Source organism: Tauraco erythrolophus, chromosome 3, assembly GCF_009769465.1.
Source record: "Tauraco erythrolophus isolate bTauEry1 chromosome 3, bTauEry1.pri, whole genome shotgun sequence".
In the NCBI taxonomy this organism is placed as follows: Eukaryota; Metazoa; Chordata; class Aves; order Musophagiformes; family Musophagidae; genus Tauraco; species Tauraco erythrolophus.
This window is the reverse complement of record NC_141467.1, coordinates 66,396,727-66,421,362: the sequence shown is the minus strand read 5'-3', so window position 1 is coordinate 66,421,362 and position 24,636 is coordinate 66,396,727. Positions and strand designations below refer to the sequence as shown.

The 24,636-nt window shown below is 43.8% G+C and overlaps 2 protein-coding genes across 2 annotated transcripts; both read right to left on the bottom strand.

The window, feature by feature from the left end:
• Positions 1-1,779: 1,779 nt before the first annotated feature.
• Positions 1,780-19,184, bottom strand: ADHFE1 (alcohol dehydrogenase iron containing 1). Its single transcript, XM_086609364.1, has 14 exons — positions 19,129-19,184; positions 18,629-18,666; positions 16,317-16,360; positions 16,091-16,144; positions 14,727-14,881; positions 14,382-14,578; positions 13,897-13,974; positions 12,653-12,758; positions 11,441-11,593; positions 10,199-10,297; positions 9,156-9,234; positions 8,907-9,003; positions 5,615-5,772; positions 1,780-1,900 (listed from the first exon to the last, which is right to left on the bottom strand). Exons 1-14 carry the CDS (start codon positions 19,182-19,184, stop codon positions 1,817-1,819), a joined length of 1,398 nt encoding a protein of 465 aa, XP_086465490.1. The 3' UTR covers positions 1,780-1,816.
• A 2,203-nt stretch (positions 19,185-21,387) lies between these two features.
• Positions 21,388-22,584, bottom strand: RRS1 (regulator of ribosome synthesis 1). The gene has a single exon (XM_086609318.1). It carries the CDS (start codon positions 22,582-22,584, stop codon positions 21,388-21,390), a length of 1,197 nt encoding a protein of 398 aa, XP_086465444.1.
• Between the last annotated feature and the right edge of the window lie 2,052 nt (positions 22,585-24,636).

Genomic DNA, 24,636 nt, shown 5'->3' with positions numbered 1-24,636 from the left:
CAGTTGAAAGAACTGTCATAAATTTCAAATAAAAAGTGTGCTGGAAGGAAATATCCTACATTCCTGCCCATCAAAGTGCTCTACTGCAGCGACGAAACCCACGTGCTGTTCAGTTCCCCAGAAAGTATATTCTCCCCAAACACAGCCGACAGGCCAAACGATTATACACAAAAGGGTCTGACAAAAAGTTTTTTTTCAAACATGGTAGCTTTGCACAATATAATAAAGTGAATCCCTTGCCCCTTGCTATTACATCAGCCTTCGTGATAGAGGTTCTTGCGGGCAATTTCAGCAGAGTACAAGATTCAGAAGAACATGGAAATCAAATGTGTGTCCCGGCACAGGCTGAGGCATACTGGCAGTGCAGTCCCTACGATCACTAAACCCATTCTGTGGTTAAAAAGAAAATCTCCACTCTTCAACCAGTATCCATCCACCTACTTTAACTGAGCATTAAACCAGATCCAATGTCACTATCCAGTATGCAGCTGTCCTCAGATTCTAGGATAGCACTAGTTTTATCAGACAAACACAAGAATGCAAAGGTGTAAGTATAGAGCCCTCTACTTCAACAGTGTGACTGAAAAGTGCTCCCTCTCCAGCAGAAAGAAACAAGCACATGAAAAGTTAAGGGATCCTTCTTGCGTTCTTCTTGTGCTGTGGTAGCTGCATGAGTCAGATGAATCAGATGCTGAAAGGGTCCTACATGAAGCAGAATCTGATTTAAATGAACTGTACACACAACCACGTGTGCTTTTTAAAAAAAGAAAAGTAGTATTAAAATTTTAGTTTCATTTCTCCCTTTCTCAGTTGACAGTCAACCAGCTGGTTAACTGCTCTGAATGTGCACACTCATTCCCACATTTAACCTGCGCTCCCTGCGGGGCACTGTGCAGCCATATGCTACACCACCACTTTTTAATATTGAACCACTTCCTCAAGCGGTGGCTGCGCTCTGAGTGACAGCACCTGCAGGAGCTCAGCGGAAGCAATTGCTTCACAGAGAAGCCAGATACAGTTGATGGCTTCTTTCCACTGAGCGCCACAGGAAAAGGGAGCTGCTGCCTCCACAGAGACAAAATGACCATGATGGATGATGTCTTGCTGTTACATGGCTCCTGTTGAACGTGTGACCATGCTTTAGTCTGGTTTTGCTCCTCCTACGAACACTTCATATAGATCTTAAAAGGAAAGATAAACACGCGTCAAAATTTTAACCCAAAGCAAACTTTTAGGAAGCCCTTTCCAAACATGGGTGAAGTGTGTAAGTTTTTTCTTAATCAAACAACAAAAAGTACTCCAGTTTGGTAGCCTTTTTAGCGAAGTCAGATGGTAAAAAGATGATAAAGTGGAACAGAACACAGCAAGCTGACATTTTCCACATGGTAACTCCCTTCCCTATTTAAAAATGCTCCTAATTATTTCTTAAATAGTGTGACTTCTTAAAACAAAATCACAGACAATTTCAATAAAAACCATGATTTCTAAAATATTTTGGAATATCCCTTATTTTTTTTTCCACCTTTGACCACCTCTAACGCACAAGAATGCCTTCAGTAAAGCGAGAAGATTGCTCCAACTTTTATACAAGTTAATACCACTCACTACTGAGCAAGAAAAAAAAAACACAGTCAAGCCTTTACTTCAGAGTGCTATTTAGTCGAACATGAATTACTTGACCTTTTGGCAGCATACAATGGAACAGAAGTCAAAGACACACAAGTTCTTCCATTCTCTAAACAATTTCAGCCTCATAGCTATAAGAAATTACCTTTTTGTTAGAATAGAGCACACTTTTTGGAACAAAATGTTTAAGCTAATAAAGCTTCATGGAAGCCTCAAAGAGGGCAGATAAGTCTTCTTCTGTTTGGGGACGCGGTGATAGTTTAGTCACTCTCTCCTGCAAGATTAAAGAAAAACTGGATTACAGCAGGTTGCCAATAAAATTAATCAAACAGTAGCTGAACTATGTGCCTTTGTACTAATGTCCTTCACAGAGAATAATAAGGTTTTGCGAATAAGTAATCAAATAATTAGGGTTGAAGCATCATCAACTGTACAGTACTTGCAAGAATATATTAGTCAAAATTGCCTACAATTAAATCCACAGAAGTAAGATTAAAATGCAGTTCAGTTGCAAAGCCAAGTACTTCAAACACACGTCCTGTCAGTCACAGACGTCAGTACGCTAGTGGGTAGTATCCTGGATATATAGTCCATTTTAAAATTCATTTACCAGCATTGGAACTAGGAGGTCAATTTTTAGGGACCAAGATTTTCAAAATATTAACATCTCTCAAAAGCCCAGGAACTGCCATAAATGGGGAGCGTAAACAGCACTTGCAACTCAGACTCCGAAACAAGAGACATGGTAGTGAATGGATGGTAGTGAAACTGCTTAATAAATAGCCTGGCACCTTGGGATCAGAATACAAACAGTTGTGGCTGGTCTTCATTTGGACGGTGATTCAATAGAATTTTTGGGTGCTGAAGTTCCACTGACTGAAATGAAACTCGGGTATATGCTCCACTGCTTGGCTGAACAAAATAACCACAAAGGCAGGGATGGCAACTCAGAAAAGCCCCACACTACTGGGGATGAGGAGCTGTATTACTGTAGGTATTCAGTTACCGCAGAAACACTCAGCTGAAAGGGCCTAACATTAATGTACTCATACTGGTAATGATTAGTACTTTTATGATTTTAAAAATAATTTTAACATTTATTGAAAGATTGGGGAGCGTTACAAACATCTGCAAAGACAGAGGCCAGGCCTGCACTAGGAACGCGCTGCCCCTCAGCAACGCAAACTTTAGATGAATGCAGTGTATTTTGGCAAGACAGAGTTTCTTCTGCTACAACCTCTTTCAACATCTCCCTGTGGGAGAGGCTGTCTCAGCAAAACCTCTAAATTTTTTGCCCCTATTTCACATGCGAGACAGTGGATGTCATTTGTTAGGGAACTTGCCTCACACACCAACTGGGATGCTGGGGAAGGGGCTCCTCCAGCCCCCCCGCCTCGGGGGGAGGCTCAGCTCAGCCGGCCTCTGCAGCAGAGCACACACCGCTGCTGCAGCGCAACGCTGCAGCTGCAGCTGCAGCCGCTCCGCTCCCCCAACCCGCGGGGCTGCCATTTGTCGACAGGCTGGATGTGGTTACACAGCAAGAGGGGCCACTGCACTGTGAACTTAGTGAAATATTGGTCTAGCATGGTGAGGGAGTCAGCTGTGAGATGTTCACAGTTCATAATCAGGCTCAGCGTGGTTAGCACGGCTTGTGACGAGTCTGAAAAGTGCAGCTGTGTGTGCATAACTTCATCCACACAAGAAGCTTTGCTGGTGCAGCAGCAGTGACTGCTATGCACACAGATCCAGCCAAAGAAAAGGCTGAGATTCCTCTATGCAGTTTGGAAACCAAATGGAAAATTCCAACAGCACTATGGCAAAAGTATGTTGGGTTTTTTTTGGACTCACAATATGCAAAATACAACAACTCAGTGCTCAAGTACTCAGTAAATTCATCAAGCTTGTATTAGGACACTCTGGGCCAAATTACAGTTTTGCAGCCCTGTGCACCGAGCTGGACAGTTATCCATAAAGTCACACAGGGTGACAGGAGACGATCGCCCTGACAGGCTGTAGCATTTCCCAGCTATATTGACAGAAGGCTGCAAACGGATGCTCCTCCTGTCTGCCTGGACACAGAGGCACCAGCACTCCCTCTGCACAACAACCTTGCTGATATTTGCAGGTGCCTAGACAGCAGGGGCCCAGCTCACCCAGTTTGACTCAGTGCATTCTGGAATGGTGCTAAAAATGAGCAACTCCTGGCTCATGAGTGGTTCAGCCTCACTGTAGCTGCCCCTGGGATGTCTGCAGGCAGTGGGTGGGCTAGAGAACAGCCCTTCCACCCTCCCTCATTTTCAGTCCTTCCCATCTCCTCTCAAACACCACCACAAGGCCGGTTACCTTAGACCTTGAGACAGCATCTTCCTTGCTAGACTCACTGTTGTCTGTAAATAGGATCGATTTTGATAGACTCACTTAGAAAGGAAAATAAAATTCTGTTTTAACTTCAAGTGGAAATGTTTGTCCCAGTAGAATTCCCATCCCAAATCCTAGCAGTTAGAGTAATTAGTTTTGTTTTCCTGCAGCCTGCACTCCACTGTGTGGAATACAACCCCCACACTTATTAGTGCTATCATCACTGCTCCACACCGCCTTGCTGAGGCGAACGGCTCAGTGCTGTAATCAAAAAAAAAACTCTTGCAAGATGAAAAGAAAAAATATACCAAAGATTAAACTGTACGGACTACCTCTGGGGGTAATAATGGACTATTAAGGAACACGAATACATTTTCATCGTGTTACTTCTCATATACAAAAATCAGGTTTGAGAAACTATTAGGTCATCTCATTTTACACAGTACAATTAATCGTCAATGCCATGAGAGACAGTAAATGAATTAAAAGTCAATTTGAGCCAAGCTAACAAACAAACAAAAAATCCCTTCAACATCTTCTGGTGAAGAACCTTCCCCCTCCCCCAGCTATGCAAAACATGCCTTCTATGAGATGTTGTGCTTGTGATGACCCAGACCCAATTGTTTTAAAGGAACATATTTATCAAAACAAACCTCAAAAATGCCCCATAACAATTTACATGCATAACCTATTTGATGGGCACTCAGAGACCTTAGTTTTCTTCCTGGCTTTGCCACTGCTCTGTTGTATGTGACCCTAAATAGTTGCAACTTTGTGTCATTTTCTCAGGTATAAAATAGGAATATTAATATTTACCCTCTGTTACAAGTTGCTCTGAGATTTATGAATGAGAGGAACTAGACATGGTAAGAGGTACTGCTGTAAAAAGTTAATAACCTTTTAGCCAAAATTTTCACTTTCTCTGTAGTGTTTATTTCCCTTGCTACTTAGTGGAAATAAATCCTAAGTAGACAGAACAGTCCATAGCATATGAATCAAACTGTCTTTTTACAAGGAAGATACTGGATTTTGCTTTTAGAGTGGTGGGTTGCTTTTCGCTGTGTCTTTGTGAGCACTGAAACAATAAAGGGTATTACAAGTTTAATCTATATCATCCCAGGGGACCTTATTTCAAATTCTGATGGGGGTTAATGGAACAAAAAAGCCATCTGGGAAGAAAAGTGCAACTTCTCAATATGGAAAAGTTTAATGCAAAGTGACCTTGATCATTCTTACCAGACAGCACTTGATATTAAGGCTTTATCTATAACTCATCCTGCATATATAATTAAGAGATAGTTACAAAAAAGCAGTATCTTCTACAAAAATCAAAGGTCTATGAAAAACATCATCTTTTTTAAACATGACGTGTAAAAAAACCCAACAAATATCTAGCCACTCCTTCTGAATCTGTGCAAAGAACAGACTGCAGCACACACTCCATCTCACTGAAAAGAAAAACCTAAACTGCGCAGAGAAACAAAATACAGTTGACTATCTATAATTTTCTCCATGTTAATAGTTTTCATGTAGGACTAGAAATAACATCTGCTTGAAGAGAAACACTGGTATTTTGAAAAACCTGTTCTATTTTATTTGACAAGAAAAACTGGTTTGCTTTCTGTCTTACCTGAGGCAGAGTGCCTTTGACTAATGCAGGGATGTCTGCTTTAGAATAACCAATTGCAGCCAAGCCATCATCAACATTCAGATCAAATAGGAATTTCCGGAGCGTGTCTGCCAAAATAAACCCCGCATCTTTGATTCTGGCAGTGCGGATGTCAGCTCCTAAAATAAGACATAATGCCTTGACTGTAGGGTGGAGAGAGCGGAGGAAGTCTGTTCTGGACTTAATTTAATCATAATATCAGCTGAATACATATCCATACATAACAGCCACTGCCCTAAAAGCAACATGAAGTAAAAAGAGGAATCAGTCTTCATTTCGCAGTTGGAATAGTTTGTAAAAGGTGAAATAAAACAAGATCAGGAGAAGCAGGTAGCTGCTGCCAGAACGACTAACTGCCACATGAGGTTAACTTCCTTTCTCTCTGTGCTTACAGGGAGAAGCACTTTTCAGTCTGACTAACTTCTGGGAGGAAAGAAGCTAACGCATGAACGTCAAAGGCATTTATTTTTATGGACAGTGTGCCAAATGCTAACTTTAAGGCCTTGAGTTTGCTGACATCTAGAGGACACGGAAACCACTGAATATTCTGTTGAATCACACATTCGAAGAGGACTAGAGCACGTGGGCTGAGAAAGACAGGAGATGGCAGGGCAGTGTTCAAGGGGCTAAGTAAATCCTAAACAATGTTATTGGAATATGTGCTGAATTGCGTAAGGTAACGTAGGACTGAAGAGCAAGAACTGGCATCTTTGAAATATCTACTGAACAGTAATGAAACCATCAATATAAAATGAAAGATTACCAGTATTTCCTACAGAATAGCTTGCTTCCCCTTCTTCAATGAAGGGTCAGGACTTATTTAAAAGTAATAATAAAAACATGTCCAGATAGATGACACAGGTTTCTCCACATGATTTCTTTTCAAAGTAAGCTGAGCTAAATTTGTTCTCTGTGTAACCTCAATGATCTTACATCAGAAATATGTTAGGTCCAAGGATCATACTGAGAGATGAGTAAGAGCACAACACAGCTACAGGAAAAATATTTCCTGTGATCCTCACACAGTTCAGTGTAACATTCAAAGGGGGTTAAGTGAACAGGAGACCAACAAGCTCATTTGAGGAGCTCAGACATTCAGGTAGTAAGACTGGCAGCACTGTAGTAGATAATGTCTGGGAGAAATTGATAAATCAGGTATGACAGAGTCTTGTACAAAGTCTTAGGCTATTGGGATTATGCCAGGCAGTCTGAGTTTATCCAGGGTTTTGCTGTAGAGGAGTAACTGGAACATATTTATCTTCAGATAGTAAAGTAAAAGGGAAAGGGAGGAGGGGAAAAAAAGGACAGCAAATGTGAAGGGCAGTTTTAAAACATTGCTATAGTTCTAGTACTTTCTTTTTGCTCAACCTAAAGGATACATCAGTTTTTGATTGCACTTAGAAAATTTCTGGCCACACGCACATCTATTTCAACTGTTTAAGAATCCACCCAGGGAGGTATTAAGCCTTTTCTGGCTGTACCCAAACTCACAGCTGTACATACACACAACATAACTATTTAGTAATCTGCTTCATGTCATAAAACACCTTCTTAGTCATTGCATTTGGCAACATGACAGATTTGAATCAGCTACTGTAGTCAGTTGGACTCTGGACTGGAATCAGAAGTAAACACCCCAGGTGGGAATTTACAAATTCAATTCCACATGACATGTTTTCGGCAGAGTCCCTTTACAGCAAGGCAGACAATAATGTAGTCTAAATTTCTATTGAGTAAATTAACAGAGTTTTTAGAGACAGAATTTATGGCAGCAGTTCATACCACAAAACCTAAAGGAACTGCTTTTCAACGTCTTGTTTTAAAATCAAGGATCCAAAGTTCACATTCTCTGATATGCTGTGCTGGCCAGTTACCCAGAAACATTTTCTTAGTCTACTGTGAGTTGTGTGTTAATGATGTAGGAATACAGACATTTTGTAGCTTAGTATATGATTCCAACTAGGTTTGTGTTCAGGTTTTGACCATAGGCAGGACGGCATGCTTCAGAGGAAGGCTGAATAAACTTCACAGCCAACATTCATAAAATAAACGGAATTTTCTCCCTAAGTAGTTTTTCTGACCATGCTGTATTGCATCCTCTTTAAAATACAGTGATATTTTCATTGTCTATATGAAAGTCCCACTCTTTCTTGAAACCCACAATGCTTTCGGATTACTTACACAAGGCAGTCATACATGTGACTGGATTGCTGTGACTTGCATACAGAAGGCTGACCATACAAGGGACTGAACACAAAGTTTCCGAACACCAGGAGAGTTGCCCTAACCACTTTCTCTCTACATGGCTGCACATGTGACTGCTCATTAGTGAGTGTGGGTATTAGCAGAAGTTTAGTTACAACACAGAGTCCAGAGCAGACAAAAAAACCCTGACTTTAGATATAAATAAATTAGCCCACTGCAGAGCCATGCTGTCACAGCTAGACTGCTAACAGCTCCAAGATTACACACAGTCATGCTGGGGGTGCAAAGAAGAGGTATCCTTTCTCTAGGACACCTTCTGGTGATGGGTTGCACAGATAACAAAGCACTGTATGAAAAGGTAATCTTTAAATGAGCTGTCAGCTTACAGCATTTACTTTTATTCTGCTAAGAAGCAGAAAAGGCCATTTGTTCATTAACCTACTTCTGAGCCATCACAGACATGTCCACAGAATAGCTATTCCATGTTTTCCCTTGACATTGGCCATGGAGAAATTCCAACACCAACAAACAAGCTTAGGACTACATTAGAAAGACCGAAACCCACAGTTGTGTGCAGTGACTGATCCAGAACATCCCTCCATCTTAATTCATTGTCACAGCGGGGAATTTGTTAAGCAAAATGCTTCCTTTTAGCTAAAAGATGCGTCTGAGTACTGGTTTGTTTTATGGTATGTACTCTAAAGTAACTACTCTCCATAAGGCACCAAGAGAGATGCCAATCATAGCTACTGTCTCCTGATTCGTAACAGTTCTACAGTTAAATTCAGCTGTCCAGTTTTCTAGCCAAGAAGTAGACTTCTCCAGCTTGCTTCTCTAACTACATCATCCAATATCAAAATTTAGCATTGTTCTACCTAAGCTTGCATTATGTGTAACTCAGTCAGACTCCAGAATCTTATTTTTCAAACTTAAAACCCCTGCAACAATCAACTACAGTTGCTTGCACGCATTTTTTTTCCACTCCCAACAAGACATTTTGGAAAGAATTCCATTTGTATGAATAAAATTTATCCATAGAGATTCCTACCTAGTATCTCTGCAGCTTCCAAATGCCGCTCAGGATGTATCTGTGCTGTGAAAGCAAACACTGCTGGGGATGTCAGCACCACAGAAAGGCCATGTGGCTGGGAGAAAAAAAAAAAAGAAAGAAAAAAATAATAAAATCACATTGACAGGACATGTACTTTCAACTTCATTGTGCTCATTAACGTGAGATAACAGAGAACTGAAATAACTGAAATGTATAATACAAAACCAAAGATAAACCAAGTTTTACCACTAAAGAGTGATCCACGTTATAATCCTTTGGTTTATAAGTTTTCACCAAACCAGAAATAGGGTAAGACATTCCATGGCTGGAACAGAGAGTAGAGAGAAAGTCGTTAGGGCAGCTCTCCCAGTATTTGGAAAATATGTGTTCAGTCTCTTGTGCGGTCAGTCTTCTGTATGCAAGTCTCTTAGGTATAGGTACTCAAAAGGTATTTAGGTAGAGATATGGTACGGATATCAGGTACAGACAATCCTCACCACTATGCACCTTAGGGACCTAGCTGTAAAAAAACAGTACCTCCTTACTTTGCAAGTGTGAAGTTACATTATTCCACTAACTGGACTGAAAGATGCTCAGTGACTAAAGTAACATAAATACGCCAAAAATAGCATAATCTGCATCCTTACCTGATCACACTGCCTGAGAAAAATAAACATTAACTTTCAAGTATAATTAAAGAGTGGATTTGCTCTAATAAAAGAAATGAAAGGAAGATCTCTGAAGAGAATGACTGCTAATAACTTCTCCACACATTTCAGGCTTAGGCTTTGCTTCTCTGAGATTTTCACCTAGATGAAACTACATTGCCTTGCAATATTAATTACAGTTCATTTCAGCCTGCTGAAGACCTATCCCACAGACAAACTTACAGACAATTGCATTAGTTCAGGAATGGCACAAGATTACTTCATTGCTGTCTCACTGCAGAACACCTGGCACGAAATTCAACACTTTAATAGCATTGTTTTGGTTTTTTTTATTTTCCCCCTAATTATAGGTTTTACCACCAAGGAAGGTAAAGAAGGCCACATTTTAGAATTTTCACATGACTGAATTTGAGTATCCCAAGCAAGAACACACAATCCTCATACACGTAAATGCCAAGAGCCCAGCAATTTCTCACAACACTCAGCTCCCTCTGCCCCACGGGCCAAGCTACAATGTCTTATTATATATTCAGCAACAAAGACAGTGATGTCTTCGACGATCTGAAACAAACACCAGATAGAAACTGACCTTAGAGAAGGTTAATGCTTTTCTGTACTCACCAGAGATGAACACCAGCATTGCCAAAACCAATACCAGCAAAAGCACTTGCGAGGTGCATGTTGGCTCTTGCTTCACGGTCTTCAGGGTTTCTGACGGCTCTGTGCACCATGGAGACAATGATACCAGTGAATTCAGAAATGGATTGGTAATTCAGGATGCAGAAGGGAGAGAGGGCTTCTTCATGGACAGATACAAAAACCTCTAAGATAAACTGAGATGAAAATGCTGAAAATAGAATCAAGTCACGTTTCAGTCAGAGAACTATCCTGCTTCTGGATCAGTAAGTAGATCAAACTGGTTCACTCAAGGGCAAGTTTCCTTTCAGTTTTCCAAAAACTGAGTAAATAGAGTGAATTTAGCCATATTCACCTCAGTGGTGGTTTAAACAATTCTAATTGGGAGCTTTGGCAATCCTACGTACAACTCTAAGATCACTCCAGCTTTCTCACCATCTCATTAGGTGGTGGTCTGGACCTCACCATCTATGCAGGAAGAAGACAGGGTTCCTTGTCTTCATCTGCATCAGGCTGCTTGTGTAGTTTGACAAGATGGAGAAAAAAATCTGATTAACACATTCCACAGGGACAAGAAACAGCTACTTTGACTAGCTAGGTACTGTAAAAAGTCTTTTACAAAAAAACCCACATTGATCTTTAATAGAAGTGCATATGGTAAACATAAGCTGTATATAGGCTAAAACTTTATTGGTAGGCATCGAAAGCAATTCCCAGTTAACTCAAAACTTAATCTAAATTGAAGGTCTTCTACGTATGAACTAGTTTTCAGTACATGCATTTGTAAGTGCATGTGGTTACCTTCTTGATGTATGTATAATCATCTTAATGTTCACTGATGGTCTCAGAAATTACACCAGCAGTATTTTGTTCAGTTTGTTACATATTCCCCTTTACTGTCATAGTAAGGGGATTCTTCAAAAAATGTGTGAATGCTGCTCCCATGTTAGCTGAGCAGCCTGAAATACCTTTAATTGAGGACTTTAACATAGATTCACAGAGGCATCAAAAAGCTACCTCCCCAAGAAAACCTGGTAACCCAAATTTTACTTTCACTTTTATTTGAAAACCTTTTTGCTTTATTTAAGAGAAATCCGGGCTACAAAATGAAGGCCTAATGTAGTAGTTTGCCTTATTTTCACCTAAAATTCTAGTTCTTCCAAGCATCCCTTTTTGGGTACTGAAGACTGAACTTACTGTGAAGGGGGTGGATGTTAAACGTGTTACCTTTTCAAATATTTAGCCACAATGCGCAAAGCATGAAGAGCCCAGACATCACTGATGGGGTTGCTGCCTTGGTAAGCTGGTCGGCTGATTGGATTTGAAGGGCAGGGACTGCGCATGTTGTAAGGAAGAGCCGTGTACGATTCTAGAGCGTGACTAAAAGAAAGATTAAAACCCAAATTATTTAAGTGAGAGAGCTCCATTGTACTGCCTTGCTGTCCTTTGAATACAGATTCTTCTTATTTACTTCTGGTGTTGCCAAACATAGAAATGCCATCTCAGAGACAACTGGGAGAATGCTGGGCAGGCACCTCTAGCGCGCTTCGTTCTCCAACAAACACAGAGTACCTTTCTTTTAAAAGTATTGACCTTTAAAAAAATTAGGAGTATGATATTTAAACTAAGTGAAACTACCAACAGTTTCACCTGCCAGATAGTTGTGAATCTGACTACATAAAGAAGAGGCACTGCCTACATTGCTACATTTAGATGTACAAAACTACAGACCTTTTCATTTATGAAAAAATGTCTCGATTCCATTACAGACACTGTAGCTCAGGATAGGTCACAAAGCTTGAGAAATCACACAGTTTCACTACACATCTGTTACTTTAATACACAGCACCCAGAAGCAAAGTAAGCTCTGGCCCTCCAAATAGAAAATTCCATGCATTTTGTGCAGTTAAAAGCTGCAGATTTAAGATGAAGAAAATTTTGTGCCAAGTAAAAAGCATATGATAAAAGAGGTTCTGAAGATGGTCATAATTGGGCTAAGACATGCCAGTATCTCACAAGCCTTCACAAATTTTTGTTGACACATTGTGGCTTGTACTAGAAAATCCTTGTTCTCTGTTCCCTGCCATGTCTATGAGACATGCTAAATGCTGTCACAATTGTGATTAATCATCTACCTGATCTCTCAAAAAGGGACATCCAGACTCTCTTTCCTGACAACCACCATCCTGGAAGCAAACAGTTTTTCCAGTGCACTGCAAAAACATTAAAATTTCTGCAACTGAGTGATTTGTTTCCATATATTCCGACGGAGGTAGTGAAATTAAGAAAGGGGAAAGTATAATGGAGACCACTTAAACAAGAACAGGAAAGGGAGGAAAAAGATCAACCTTTTCTTCTCCTAAAATGTATTTTTTCTACATCATAGTAAAAATACAAAATTGTAATAAATTCAAGTAGTAGCCTACACAGAAAACTCACCAAAGCACATCAAAGCCACTGTTGGCCACTATTCGCTCAGGCATAGACAGCGTGTGTAAAGGATCAATGATGCCTAACGTTGGCTTAATGGCTCTCGAAGCAATACCTGCAATATATGTGAGGAAAACGAGTTAAAGATTTTTTGCAACAAAATAGGACAAGACAAGGTTTAAGGTTCAAAACACAACAATGACGGGAAACGATCTGAAACTACAAAGATAAAGGCAAAGAGAGAGAAGGGAGAGGAAGAAGTATCTATGAATCTAAGTCTTACTGATGGTGAAGTCCCAGTAAGAGACTTATATGAATTGAGGCTGTTGCCTGAAGTGAATTATACCAGACAATGCTCATTCTCCATCTGTAACCCTCTCTGAGCAGCCCGTACTTTCAAAATGTCTGTGCTGAATGGCATCTGCAGCATTATTCTTAGATTTGTATCTTCTGTGAACAATCAGAGGACAAGACTGATTTGCGTATACAATCAATTGCTATTGCTAATTGCTGTCTTCAGCATCTGCAATAACCAGGCCTTCATATTTTGGTTAAGAGGGCCCAGATGTAGCTTTGAGAGAGAGACATACAGACACACACAGACTGATTGACTATTACATACAGACTAGAGCTATAGTCAGAGCTCCTTAGCACACCCATTTGGGTCTCAAGTACTGTAGACTATGTGGCATATAAAATCCACACATTTAGAACTAAAACCTCAAAACAGCTATGAAGCTTAAGATGACAGTTTAGACTTAATCTTTATTTGCCAGAGATGAAAAGACCAAAGGAAGACAGTGCCCCTCACTCATGCAGCATCTCAGGCCTGAGGTTTCAAAAGTCAGGAAAAGGAACATTTGGTTGCAATTACACAACAAAGGAACAGAAGTCTTAAAAGCAGAAAGAAAAATACAGAGGAAATAAGGAACAGTTGGTTGACCCTGAATGTAAGTAGAAATTTCCTTTGCAATTAACATTTTCTGTCATTTAAGAACTTGAAAGATTTTAGTTTCCTGTTTTGCCTTCAAACTATAATCTACTGCATTATATAGGTATTTCATTATGTTAATATGCTTTATATTTAATTAGAGGAGGAAACGTGCAAGCTCTTCAAATTTGCCCCTGGCAGTTGAATCAAACAAAACGACACCTGAAATGACATGCAGTATCCCTTTCTTTCAAGGCAGGGAAATAATGAAGACATTGGAAAAGCAATTGTTTTGAATAGCAGACAAAAAAAAAAATCTCACCGGTTTTTACTTTTAGTTCTTTGAAGTCGAAAATGGCAACACCAGTGGTTTCACTTCCAGTTCCAGATGTCGTAGGAACTTAAAAGGAAGAATTGGGATAACAATAAATAATAAGTAATACATAATACTGCAAAATAAATAAATAAACCCACAATAGTAACGCCACCAAAAATACAGGATCGAGGAAATCTCAGAGGTATCACTGATCTGAAGCCAACAGGTCAAAGAGAAGCTGCCACTTTGATGTCTTTTCTCAGCAAAAGGAGTCAATCTCAGCTAAACAAAACAAGCTAATGGCAAAAACTTATTTTACCTCTACTGAAGTAAATAGCAAAATTGCTGCCGAACACAACGAGAGGAGAAATAAGCCCAAAGGACGCTGGAACAGTCATGGTAAACTGATTTCAGTAGAAATATCATACAGAGCGCAGAATGACTTCTCTTCTCCAAGCCCTCACTCTCCACATACTCTCCTCTTGCTTTACCTGCAATAAGTGGCTTGAGGGAGACAGTGACAGGCTTCCCTTTCCCGATAGGTGCATTGACATAATCCAAGAAGTCTGATGTAGGGCTGGACGCATACAGGTTGGCAGCTTTACAGGTGTCTATTACAGACCCACCTCCAACAGCAACATAGGCATCAAACTCTCCCTTTTTAGCAAATTTAATGGCATCCAGGAAACTTGGAAAACAAGAAGAGCTTTCGAATTAGTCAGGAGAAAAACATCACACAGAGAAACTAGCTATTAAGACCAGTGTACAGGTCAGAAGGAGGTGTTCAAACAGCTGTATGGCATGCTGTGAGAGAAGCGCACTGTCAGAAGTAGTACCTTTGGTCTGTTGGTTCCACCCGGACATTATCATACATCTGAAAGTTTATGCCGTATTTTGCCAAGGAATTCAATACTGCATTTACAGGAGGGAGTTGGGAGAGGTTTTTGTCTGTCATCAAACAAACTCTTCTAGCATCAAGATTCTGCAGGTCCTACAATAACGACGAAATTAAAAAACCAAACAAACTTCTATAAAATCATACATTGAACTATTCAAATATTAATCCAAATCAACTGAACCATTTAATAATAATAAAAAAACCAAACTAAAAATAGTAGGTTATTGTACAATTTTTGAAACAGTATCAGCTAAAGAAGACTAACCACATACATACAGGGTGCAGAAAACAGCATAAAGTATAAAGCTGCCCAACTTACATAGCTGAAGTCTTATGACAGAGTAAAACTACCAGTAAAGATGCTGAACAAGTGAAAACCACACGGAACCACTTAAGACTGCAGTAAAATGTAAAATATTTTTTCAAAATATTTTTGTCCTACACAATTCCTGTGACATAAAGATGCTTTTCCACAGGTTAGGTCTCCCCTAACTGCCTGCCAGAGCACGGCATTAAAATCTTGAACATTGAATATTGGATATTATTTTATTGATAAAAAATCAAAATAAGGTGGCAAAAAGAAGAAAAATAATACTACATCCTAACCTTTGCTAAATTAATTGTCACAACAGCTATAAAATACATGCAATTCTAAATAATCCTAATGCTGTTTAAAGACAGAAGTTCTGTCTAACTTCATTTACTATCTGGCTATTAATTTACTTCACAAATTTGCAAATAAAAAAGAGAACTGTTAATGCCATAAATGCCAAAAAGAGAGGAAAAAATGATAAATGAAAAAAGCCAATGATAAAGGGAAACTGGAACAATGTACTCAGGTGAATCACCTCACACTGCTGAAACAAAAATTTCATACTTTCACAGTGCAAACTCAGAGCTGAATGAATATCTAGCTACCTTAATGGAAAATCTCTGATTCATTTTAATGAGAAAATCCTGGTGAGTCACTAGGATTCAAAACTTTTTGAATTAAATTCCCTTTCAGAGAAAAATATTGTTGCATAACCCTGGCAAATCACCCACGGTCTAATTACCCACTAAGCTGCATTTCATGTACTCATTTATACCACAGCAACAGTGACGGAAAATGCTTCTGTTCTTCACCCAACAGTATTTTCTGGCCTTTCCACACTGGTAGATATGACTACACATACTACAAAGCAGTGGAGATTCAGACACACCATATATAAGCTTTCTCTTATAAAATGGATTGATAGCACCAGCAGCCCTCTTAGACAAATAACTCTTCATCAGTGATGGACTTACACTATGGAAGCTTACCATGCCAATCTCTTTAGTAACACCTTCTCCATATCGGATGTTTGAAATGGCCATCTACGAAAAAAGAACATATTTTTTTTTCTTGAAAAATGGAGAAATGGCATCTAGTCCCAAGCAGTTCAAGTGAAATATAAATATTTGCTAATGTAAATGTTTGTTAAATGCCATATTTGGAAGTACACAAAATACTACTTTTAAATCAAATATATTTTATTATTAAATCTACCTCAAATGCATAGTCTGTATTTCCCAGGGTAGGCCGTTCAGGGACTGGAAAAGAAATCAAACAGTAAAATTAGGAAACAAAAAGCAACTTCAATCTGTATGTCAATACTAGAGTTGACAGACTCTTTTGCTTTTAAAGTCACACATATATTTGCACAGGTCATCTTGGCTTGTTGTACTAACAGTTACCCATTTCACCCCTTGTTGTTTGTGAGATTAAATGATCCAAGTACTTAATTTGATTCATACAATGCAGTGAAACAAGTGTGTTTTTTCCTTCTTTCAAGAATTAATTCTTTCCTATAAAAACTGAGTAAGTTAGCAGGAAGTTGGCAGGAGAATTTGTTTGCAGTCTGCAAAGACCAGAACAGCACATAGTAAGTAGAACTGAGCATCTGCAGAGCACACAGGCTGCTACATACAGGTTGAGAGCTGCTACAAATGTGTAAGGGCTACGTGGTAACTTTCAGAACTACTTTTAAGACAAATCCATGAGACATCCTCCATATGCACTCGGATAGAGAACATCTTTTGTACGTGTGAGAGTAACACCAACAGGAGTTTACACGTCTTTTTATTTCTGCCTAGTCCTGAACTGGCAGGTGAAAATGGAATAGCTTGCTTGAAAATTAAGAAACTATATGCATTGCTAATAATCGAGTTTTAATAAGAATCGGTGTGTCACTATCAACTTTATTTGGTAGAAGAGAGAAGATATTTATAAGGATAGTATTTCAGTCACATCCTCTCTCTGCCATGTCATTCTTGTGTAAATTACCACAAAACTCTCGATTTCTTGCATATCCTGATTTTGCCCCAAAGTGAAACAAACTGCATCAACTGAAACAGCCTATTCTTCTGCGAGAAAAGATCAGGTGAGGCATTCTGCTCTTTCTGCTGAAGTCATGCCTTCCGTCTGCTACATTAATTGAAAATATGTGATTTGGATTCAGATCCAATGAGTGAAGACATGATAATGAGTCTTACAGACACTCTGGGGTGCACTGAAGCACTGACCCACAACAGTAACAGATAGATGTATTAAAATCCTTTATGCACTTTCTATTCAAGCCCAAGCCAGCTGCTATCAGGCCTTTCATTGCCATCTCTTGCCAGGCTGTACATGTTTGACCTCTCCTGGAGTCTGAGTCTGCTGTACTCTCAGTCATTAATTTGACAGGCTAAGAACATGTCCAAGCCATTTACTCTCTTGCTTTCCGATAGTATAATAGATGCTTCACTGTTATATTCTTGAGCCAAACTTAACTTTCAGGAAGAATTTTATCGAGTTCAAAAATTGCACTGTTTCCTCGAACACTGACAAGAAACACAATGAACATTTTTTTTTCTGCTACAGTCACTGTTAAATCAATTCCCACTATTTACTGAACTGATACCATCTTACGACATTATAGGCTCAATCGCTGCCTAAGACTTACAGAAAGGGTTCTTAACTAAGACTTCTATTTAGCAAGGGCTTAGTTTGAATTGACTGAGTAGGTCATCCAGCAGAAAAGCAAAAGAATGAGATTCTATTTCTCAGCTGCGCTGTTGTCTTGCTCTAGGATGGTCTTTGGCAAAACAAATATCTGCACATATATATAGCTTTTCCATCTGTCAAAAGTTAATGGCAATTCTTCAAAAACTGTCTTAAGTAAAGCATGTGAAACCAAGCCACTCAGAATTACAGATTGCTGAAATTATGGCTCAAAATACAAATTTTTATTGGATCTGGAAACTGACCACTACAGATAGCCATTCCCATAGCCTTCCAACAGTCAAGGCAAACACAAATTCCTCCCAGGGTGACTCAGCCACTTGGCGCAGCTCTCCTGCTGCTCCACAACCCTGGTCTAAGCGAGCTACGTTCTTGGGACTGACTGTATAAAAAGCCTACGGAGATTACATTCCCTGAGCCAAAGCAGACCTCTGTGAACAGCTCCTTTTTATCCATATTGCCTCCTGTTTCTTTCCTAATGCAGCAGATGCGTATTTTTCCCCTCAAAAGCAGATCTAAAGTTGAGATGGCTCAGGTGCTGACAGCAGTAGTAGCAGCCAGAGCAAATTTCTGATCAACTTGCCTCACGGTAAGGGGAGAGAGGGACGGCATGCTTTAGTTGTGGCTTACGTGGAAACAGTGAATCTCTCCAACAATAACCACCATCGTTGTACAGTTGCCAAATAACAGACTTATAAAGTGTTCTCTTTCCTACCTCTTGCCAGCACCCTCTGCCCAGGTTACGCCGATACATACAGCACTAGAGGGCCATGGTCTCCTGCAGAATTATTTTGGAGACACAAATTACATCTTACCTTGGGAATAAGTGTGGCAATGGCTCGGGCACCGACATCTAGTTAAACGGCAAAACAAACAAAAAACACACAAACGACATAGTTAAATGAAAAACTAAAGCAGAAAACCGAATCTGTCCTTGCCCAAAAGCCCCCTGTATGCGCCCGCCCATGGCGCCCCGCCAGCGGGCCCGGGTGCGAGGGGCGCTGGGCACCGCCGGAGCCCCGGGGCCGGCAGCCGGGCTCCCGCGGCGGCAGAACACGGCGCGCCCCGGAAACCGGCCCGCGGGGGGCCGGTGCCAGGCGGGAGGTCAGCGCCAGGGAGGCGGCACCGGGAGACAACCCGCCCCCCGGCCCGCGGGAGGGACCGCTCGCTGCTTTTCGCTGTTAAACCGCGGCGGCCGCCCGGCCTCGCTCCCCGCCCCGCTGCCGGCACCTGCCGATAAAGGGCGGAAAACCGGCGGCCCCACGGGTGGCTCCCCCGGGCTCCGGCACCGCCGCCCCGGCCCGCCGGCACTCACGCGGCCCGCTGGAGCTGCCGCAGCAGGCGGGCTGCCCGCTCCCGCCCGGCCGCCATCGCCGCGGCTCCGCGGGGCCGTGCGGGCCGCGGGCCGAGCCGGCGGCAGCGCCTCCTCCCGCCGCAGGCGCCGGGGCAGCGCGGCTCCCGCTGGCTTCCCAGCCCCCGCTTCGGTCACATAGTTAACCAAAACCAAGGACTTTGCACGGCTGACGTGAGAACTGTCCTCATTCAGCTCCAAAGGGCCTGCCGGGGCCCCCGCCTGAAGCCCTAAAACCGGTGTCCGCTCGGGAGCGCCGGAAAGCGGCAGCACCCACGGAGCGCCCGCACCACTGCGCGGGTTCCCTCACCGCTGCTGGAAACGCACAGGCTGCCAGGATTTTTGTCGAGGCTTCCTTGGCTTCAGAAAGTTCACCGGTAACATTGTCAGCAGCATAAAACACTAATCGGGGGTGGGGTGCGTGGAAACAAAGCCGTGCTCTCTGCTTGGGCAGGTTCAAGACGTGCCCTGTGGAAATGGGGTGACAATCAGTGCTCTGGCACATAGAATCTTAGGATTCGGAAAAGACCCTTCTTTCGGTCGGAAAAGACACTTAAGATCGACTCCAACCCTTAACCTAACACTGCCAAGTCCACCACTAAACCATGTCCCTAAGTGCCACATCTACACATCTTTTAAATACCTCCAGGGATGGTGACTCCACCACTTCCCTAGGCAGCCTGTTCCAATGCTCCACAACCCTTTCAGTGAATTCACGTGCCTCTGTGGAAGCCCCTGTGAACACTGGGTATTTTCCCTTCTGAGGGATTCTGGCCAGTGTGTCTTCAAAGGCATGAGGAGATGATGAATGGTCTCAAAACTTTCTTTTTTTAAAAAAAAAAAAACCCACATTTCCAAGTGCTTTTTGCCCCTGCTTTGCCTAGCTGCTTATACTAAAGGCTTGATTTCAGTGAGTTGTGTCCATGAGACCATTCCTGCCACTGCTGAGCCGCCTGCGGTGGTGCAGACTGCTCAGCACAATGGCAAGAAACATTTAAGAGGCGAGCAGCACATCCCAAGCAAAGCCCATAGGTTGAGTACCATAGTCAGTCTGCCAATGCTGCCGAAATCCCTTCAGCTCCAAGGCGTACATACCCCTTCCACCCCCAGCAGCCACTTTACAGAGACAGAGGTTTTGCTTTTTGATTGTGCTCAAACTGCCATCTTACCAAACGGCTACAGAATGAGACAACAGAACTGCTAAAGCCACCCAGCTTTTCCACAAACTCACCTGCAGTAATAATAATGTAATAATGACATATTACATTATCATTAACCACTCACAAGATTACTACTTGTAAGTTTGAGAACTTAATTTACTTGAGATTGTTGGAACTTGTTTTACTCCCCCTCTTACCAGGAACAGTCCCAGAGAACAGCATCCTTCCTGCAGCCAAGCCACACATTGGGACAGCAAACTGTTTGTTTTGTTTTTTTGGTTTTTTTTTTTATTTCAAGCATACAGGAGACACTACAAAGTTCAGAAGAATAATAAGCAGAAGTCTGAGATAAATTCCAATATCTGCTTTCAAACTGTTAGGTAAAAAAAAAAAAACCAACTGTGAAACTATTTCTATGAAATGACGTATTACTGTTAATACAGGGAGAAATTTAGGTTTTAACCTGCTGCTCAACACATTTTTCTGTTGTATTAAATGGCTGGTTACCAGCTTTTACTTCTTAATTCAATCAACAGAACTCTCTAGGAAATCTGTACAATTTCTTCGGTCCTGCAATAAATCTTACAGTAAGTTTTCATGTTTTCGTAAACGAGCTGGTGATACCTTTTCGTATTGTTGGGTAACACTGGAATATCAGAGCTGAGCGGCAGGAGCTGAGTGACAGAGCAAGAGCTCCACCGTCAGGCCACTCGCCCAGAGCAGCAGCCACATCCTGTGACTGTACCTGTGCCTGAGCAGCCAGTTACCCGATCAAAACACAGTTCATAGTGATACCAGCAGCCCACCCCCAGTCGCTGCTACCTGGGCAGGGGACAGCTTTGCTCAGCTTCAGTCCTGCCTGGAAATGCTACAGCCACAGCCAGCTGCGAAGCAATGTAACCTGGCTGTCCCTGTGAACCTGCCAGCCTGGAGGGAACTGGGGCTCCTGAGCCCCCTTGGTACATCACCAGCTCAGCTCCCCTTGGGACGGAGAACACAGCCCTCCTTGACTGCCAGCTAAGAGCCGAACGCAGGACGTTTTAAAAAGGCCACAGCGGCGTATTTATTGACAAAGAGGTGTAGAAACAGAGCCCCGGGGATGAGGCTGGCAGTGACAGTCCCTTCCCGCACCTCGGCAGGCATCCCGAGCCCCGCGCTGCACGCAGCCCCTCGGTCCCTCACGCCTTCTTCTCTTGCCACCGGCCGCGCCGCTGCCCGCGGGCCGCTGCTGCTGCTGCCGCCGGGCTCCGCTCTTCTTGCTGTTGCGGCCGGGCCGCTGCTGCCGGCGGCCGCGCTTCCCCCGCTGCGACTGCTTCTTGCCCTTGCTGGCGGCCGCCTCGGCCTCCTCCTGGCGCAGCTGCTTGTTGACGGCGCGGGTGATGTCGAGGACCGGCTTCTTGCTGCCCATGTCCCGCAGCAGCTGCAGCTGCCGGCTGCGTTCGGCCGCCAGGTTGCCCAGCAGCGGCTCGAAGCGGCGCTTCCTGCCGCCGTTGCGGGACGGCGGCTCCGCCGGCTCCTTGGGCAGCCGCGGCTGGAAGCGGCCGAGCGAGGCGGTGGAGACGCGGGCGACCCGGGCGACGTGGCCCAGCTCCTCCCGGCTCTGGTGGCCGGTGGGGTGGAGCGGCGCGGCAGGGACGGCGGTCCCGGCCCGGTGGGCGCGGGCCAGGTTGCGCAGGCGGTTGAGCTCGTTGCGCGCCACTCGCTCCCGCTTCTCCCGCCGCAGCCGGGCGAACTGGTCCTCCTCCGGGTCGGCGCCCTCCGGCACCTCCGCCAGCCAGGCGCGGGCCGGGTCGCCGCCCGCCCGCCGGTAGCCCCAGCGCCGCCGCCACTCCTTGGCCTGCTCGTCCCACACCAGCGAGGTCTTCTTGCGCCGGCGGATGCCCTTCAGCCGCGCGAACTGCTCCCAGCGGGTCGGCGGCCGCGGCCGCGGCGGCGGCTTCTCCCGCGGCAGGCGGAAGGCCGGCTCGGGCAGCCGCGCCACTAGCGGCCCTCCCGCCCCGCCGGCGCGCTCGGCCGGCAGCTCCCAGAGCCGGGCCACCAGGAGCTGCGTGTTGTCGCGGGCCAGAGCCCGCAGCAGCGCCTCCCGCCGCGGGCCGGCCCCGCGCAGCCCCGCCGCCGGCGGCGGGTTGCGGTCCAGCGCCAGCAGGTTGCCCAGGTCGAACTCCAGCTCCAGCTCCTTCTCCACCGTGACGCTCCGCCGCTTCTCCGCCTCCTGCTCCTCGGCGGCCGCCAGCACCTCCTCCACCCGCACGGCCGCCATGCCGGCGGGCACACCGGGCCGGGCCGGGCCGCTCCGCTCCCCTCACGTGGAGTCAGTGCTCGCCGGCCGCCCGGAAGAGCGAAGAGCCCTTCCGCTTCAGCACGCCGGAAGCGCGCCTTCGCGCCCGGAACAGCTGTGCCCGTGCCGGCGCGCTGCCTGCCGGGAACTGTAGTCCCGCCCGCGCACGCCTCCAGGTGATGGAGGCAGTGGAGGGTGCCGAGAGTTGTAGCCCTCGCTGAGGGCGGTCACCTACTCCCGACAGACGCTCCCTGGGCCATCTCCCCGTTACTGGAGTGTCACCGCGCGTTAATTCCTCTCGGTTCCTGTCAGGCGACGCCTGCAGCTGGGATTTACGGGGCAAGTGCTTCCAATGACGGCCATGAGATCTCCAGCGACTCCCCGGCTGGCTGCGTGTGGGCCGGGGAGCCCCAGACCCGCCCCTGCCATCACCGCGTGTGATGCTGCGGCAGAAAATGTGTGGAAAGAGCCCGCGTGTGAGGGGAGGCGGACGCTGAAAGCACACCGTGGTGCAGAGATGTGCCCACCGCAGAGGCAACGGGGCCGCGTGGCTTTCCCTGCTGCTGCCTGCGTGAGGAGCGTGCCATGGCATTCACGTGGTGGGCAAGTTTAAGACTGAGAAACAGTGAAACACTTTTTCCGTGTTTTTTTTGGCGTTTTTTTTTGGTAGCATATAGTTACGTCTGACAGTCATTGCTGTAAAGCAACACCTGTGGGTGCTCGTCGCAGAAAAAAAATTCGAGCACTGTGTTGCAGCTCCACAGGGATGGACACAGGTCTTGTGGGCAAGTCACCTGGCAGAAGGGAGGGGAGGAAAAGCATTTGGAAAGCAGTATCACCTGGCAGATGTCTCATATTTCCCTGGCAAATGATAAGTGAGGTGATTGGGTGATACTTTGTGCACCGAAAGGTCAGCAAGGTCAAAGATACCTCCGTGCTATTTTTAAACAAATGAGCTATGGAAGAATCCTTTTATAGCTATACAGTGGTTTGGCCTGTATGGCCTTGACATTTTGAGCTGATCCCTGGTGTCCTAAAAAACAAGCTCAGGATAGCACTTAACTGTAGCCAAGGAAAGTGATGAGAATGTTTATACTAGGTAGGATTCTCTAAGTTATAACACATCTGTGCCTTTACATTATGTTTGGAGTGATGGAAGTGATTCTGAGCATAATGCCACAGCGGTATTGTTGGAATGAAAACAAAATATCAGCCTTGTAAAATGAAGACAAAGAGCTGATTCTCAAATTCTAATGCCTAGCATATCGCGAATTATACTTTGTAAGTCTAACTATGATAAAATCTTTTTTTTTTTTTTCAAGTCAGCAATTCTGAGCGTGATTTGTATACAATGGAGCAGCGGAGTCCCTGTGTATTTAAACCCAGGCCGGATGGCATAGACAGTTTTCCCATTTACCACAAGATGGCATTGCATTGGATAATATTTTGTTCCCTGTCTTGGGCAGTTCATACTTTCACCTGGAATAACTGAAAAAATTAACTTTAAAGGTAGTTCTTTGAAGAGATGCACATGCACTATTTAGATTTAGATTTAAGCATACATTTATGTTTTTGAACTGCAGGTTCGCTCTTTTGGCAGTCTGGTCAATACCTTCACACTGATCCCTGTACTCTCCTGTTTGATCATTATGCAGCTAACTCTTTGAGTTCTTTTGGTTTATATTTGTACAAAGCCCAGAAGCCTTCAGGTAAATGTCTGGGACCAAGAGGACAGAACTGGTAATATCTATTACGCTTCCAAAGTTGCTTGAAGCGTTAATGATTACCGTGTATCACTGGAATAACAGAAGGAGTGCATGTCAGGAATGGGTCTTCTTGTTTTACCTGATAGCATGAACCTGCTAAGGAAGGGAAAAAAGAATCTCAGAAGGTAAAAATTACTCTCTGGCAACTGCTACGTAGAACTGAATTCCGTCCTTTTTATATATTCCACAAATTATTATTTATTGTATGAGTGGTCGCAATGCAGTGAAAGGGACTGTTCACTTACTCAGTTGCTTCAGTGTTACTTTG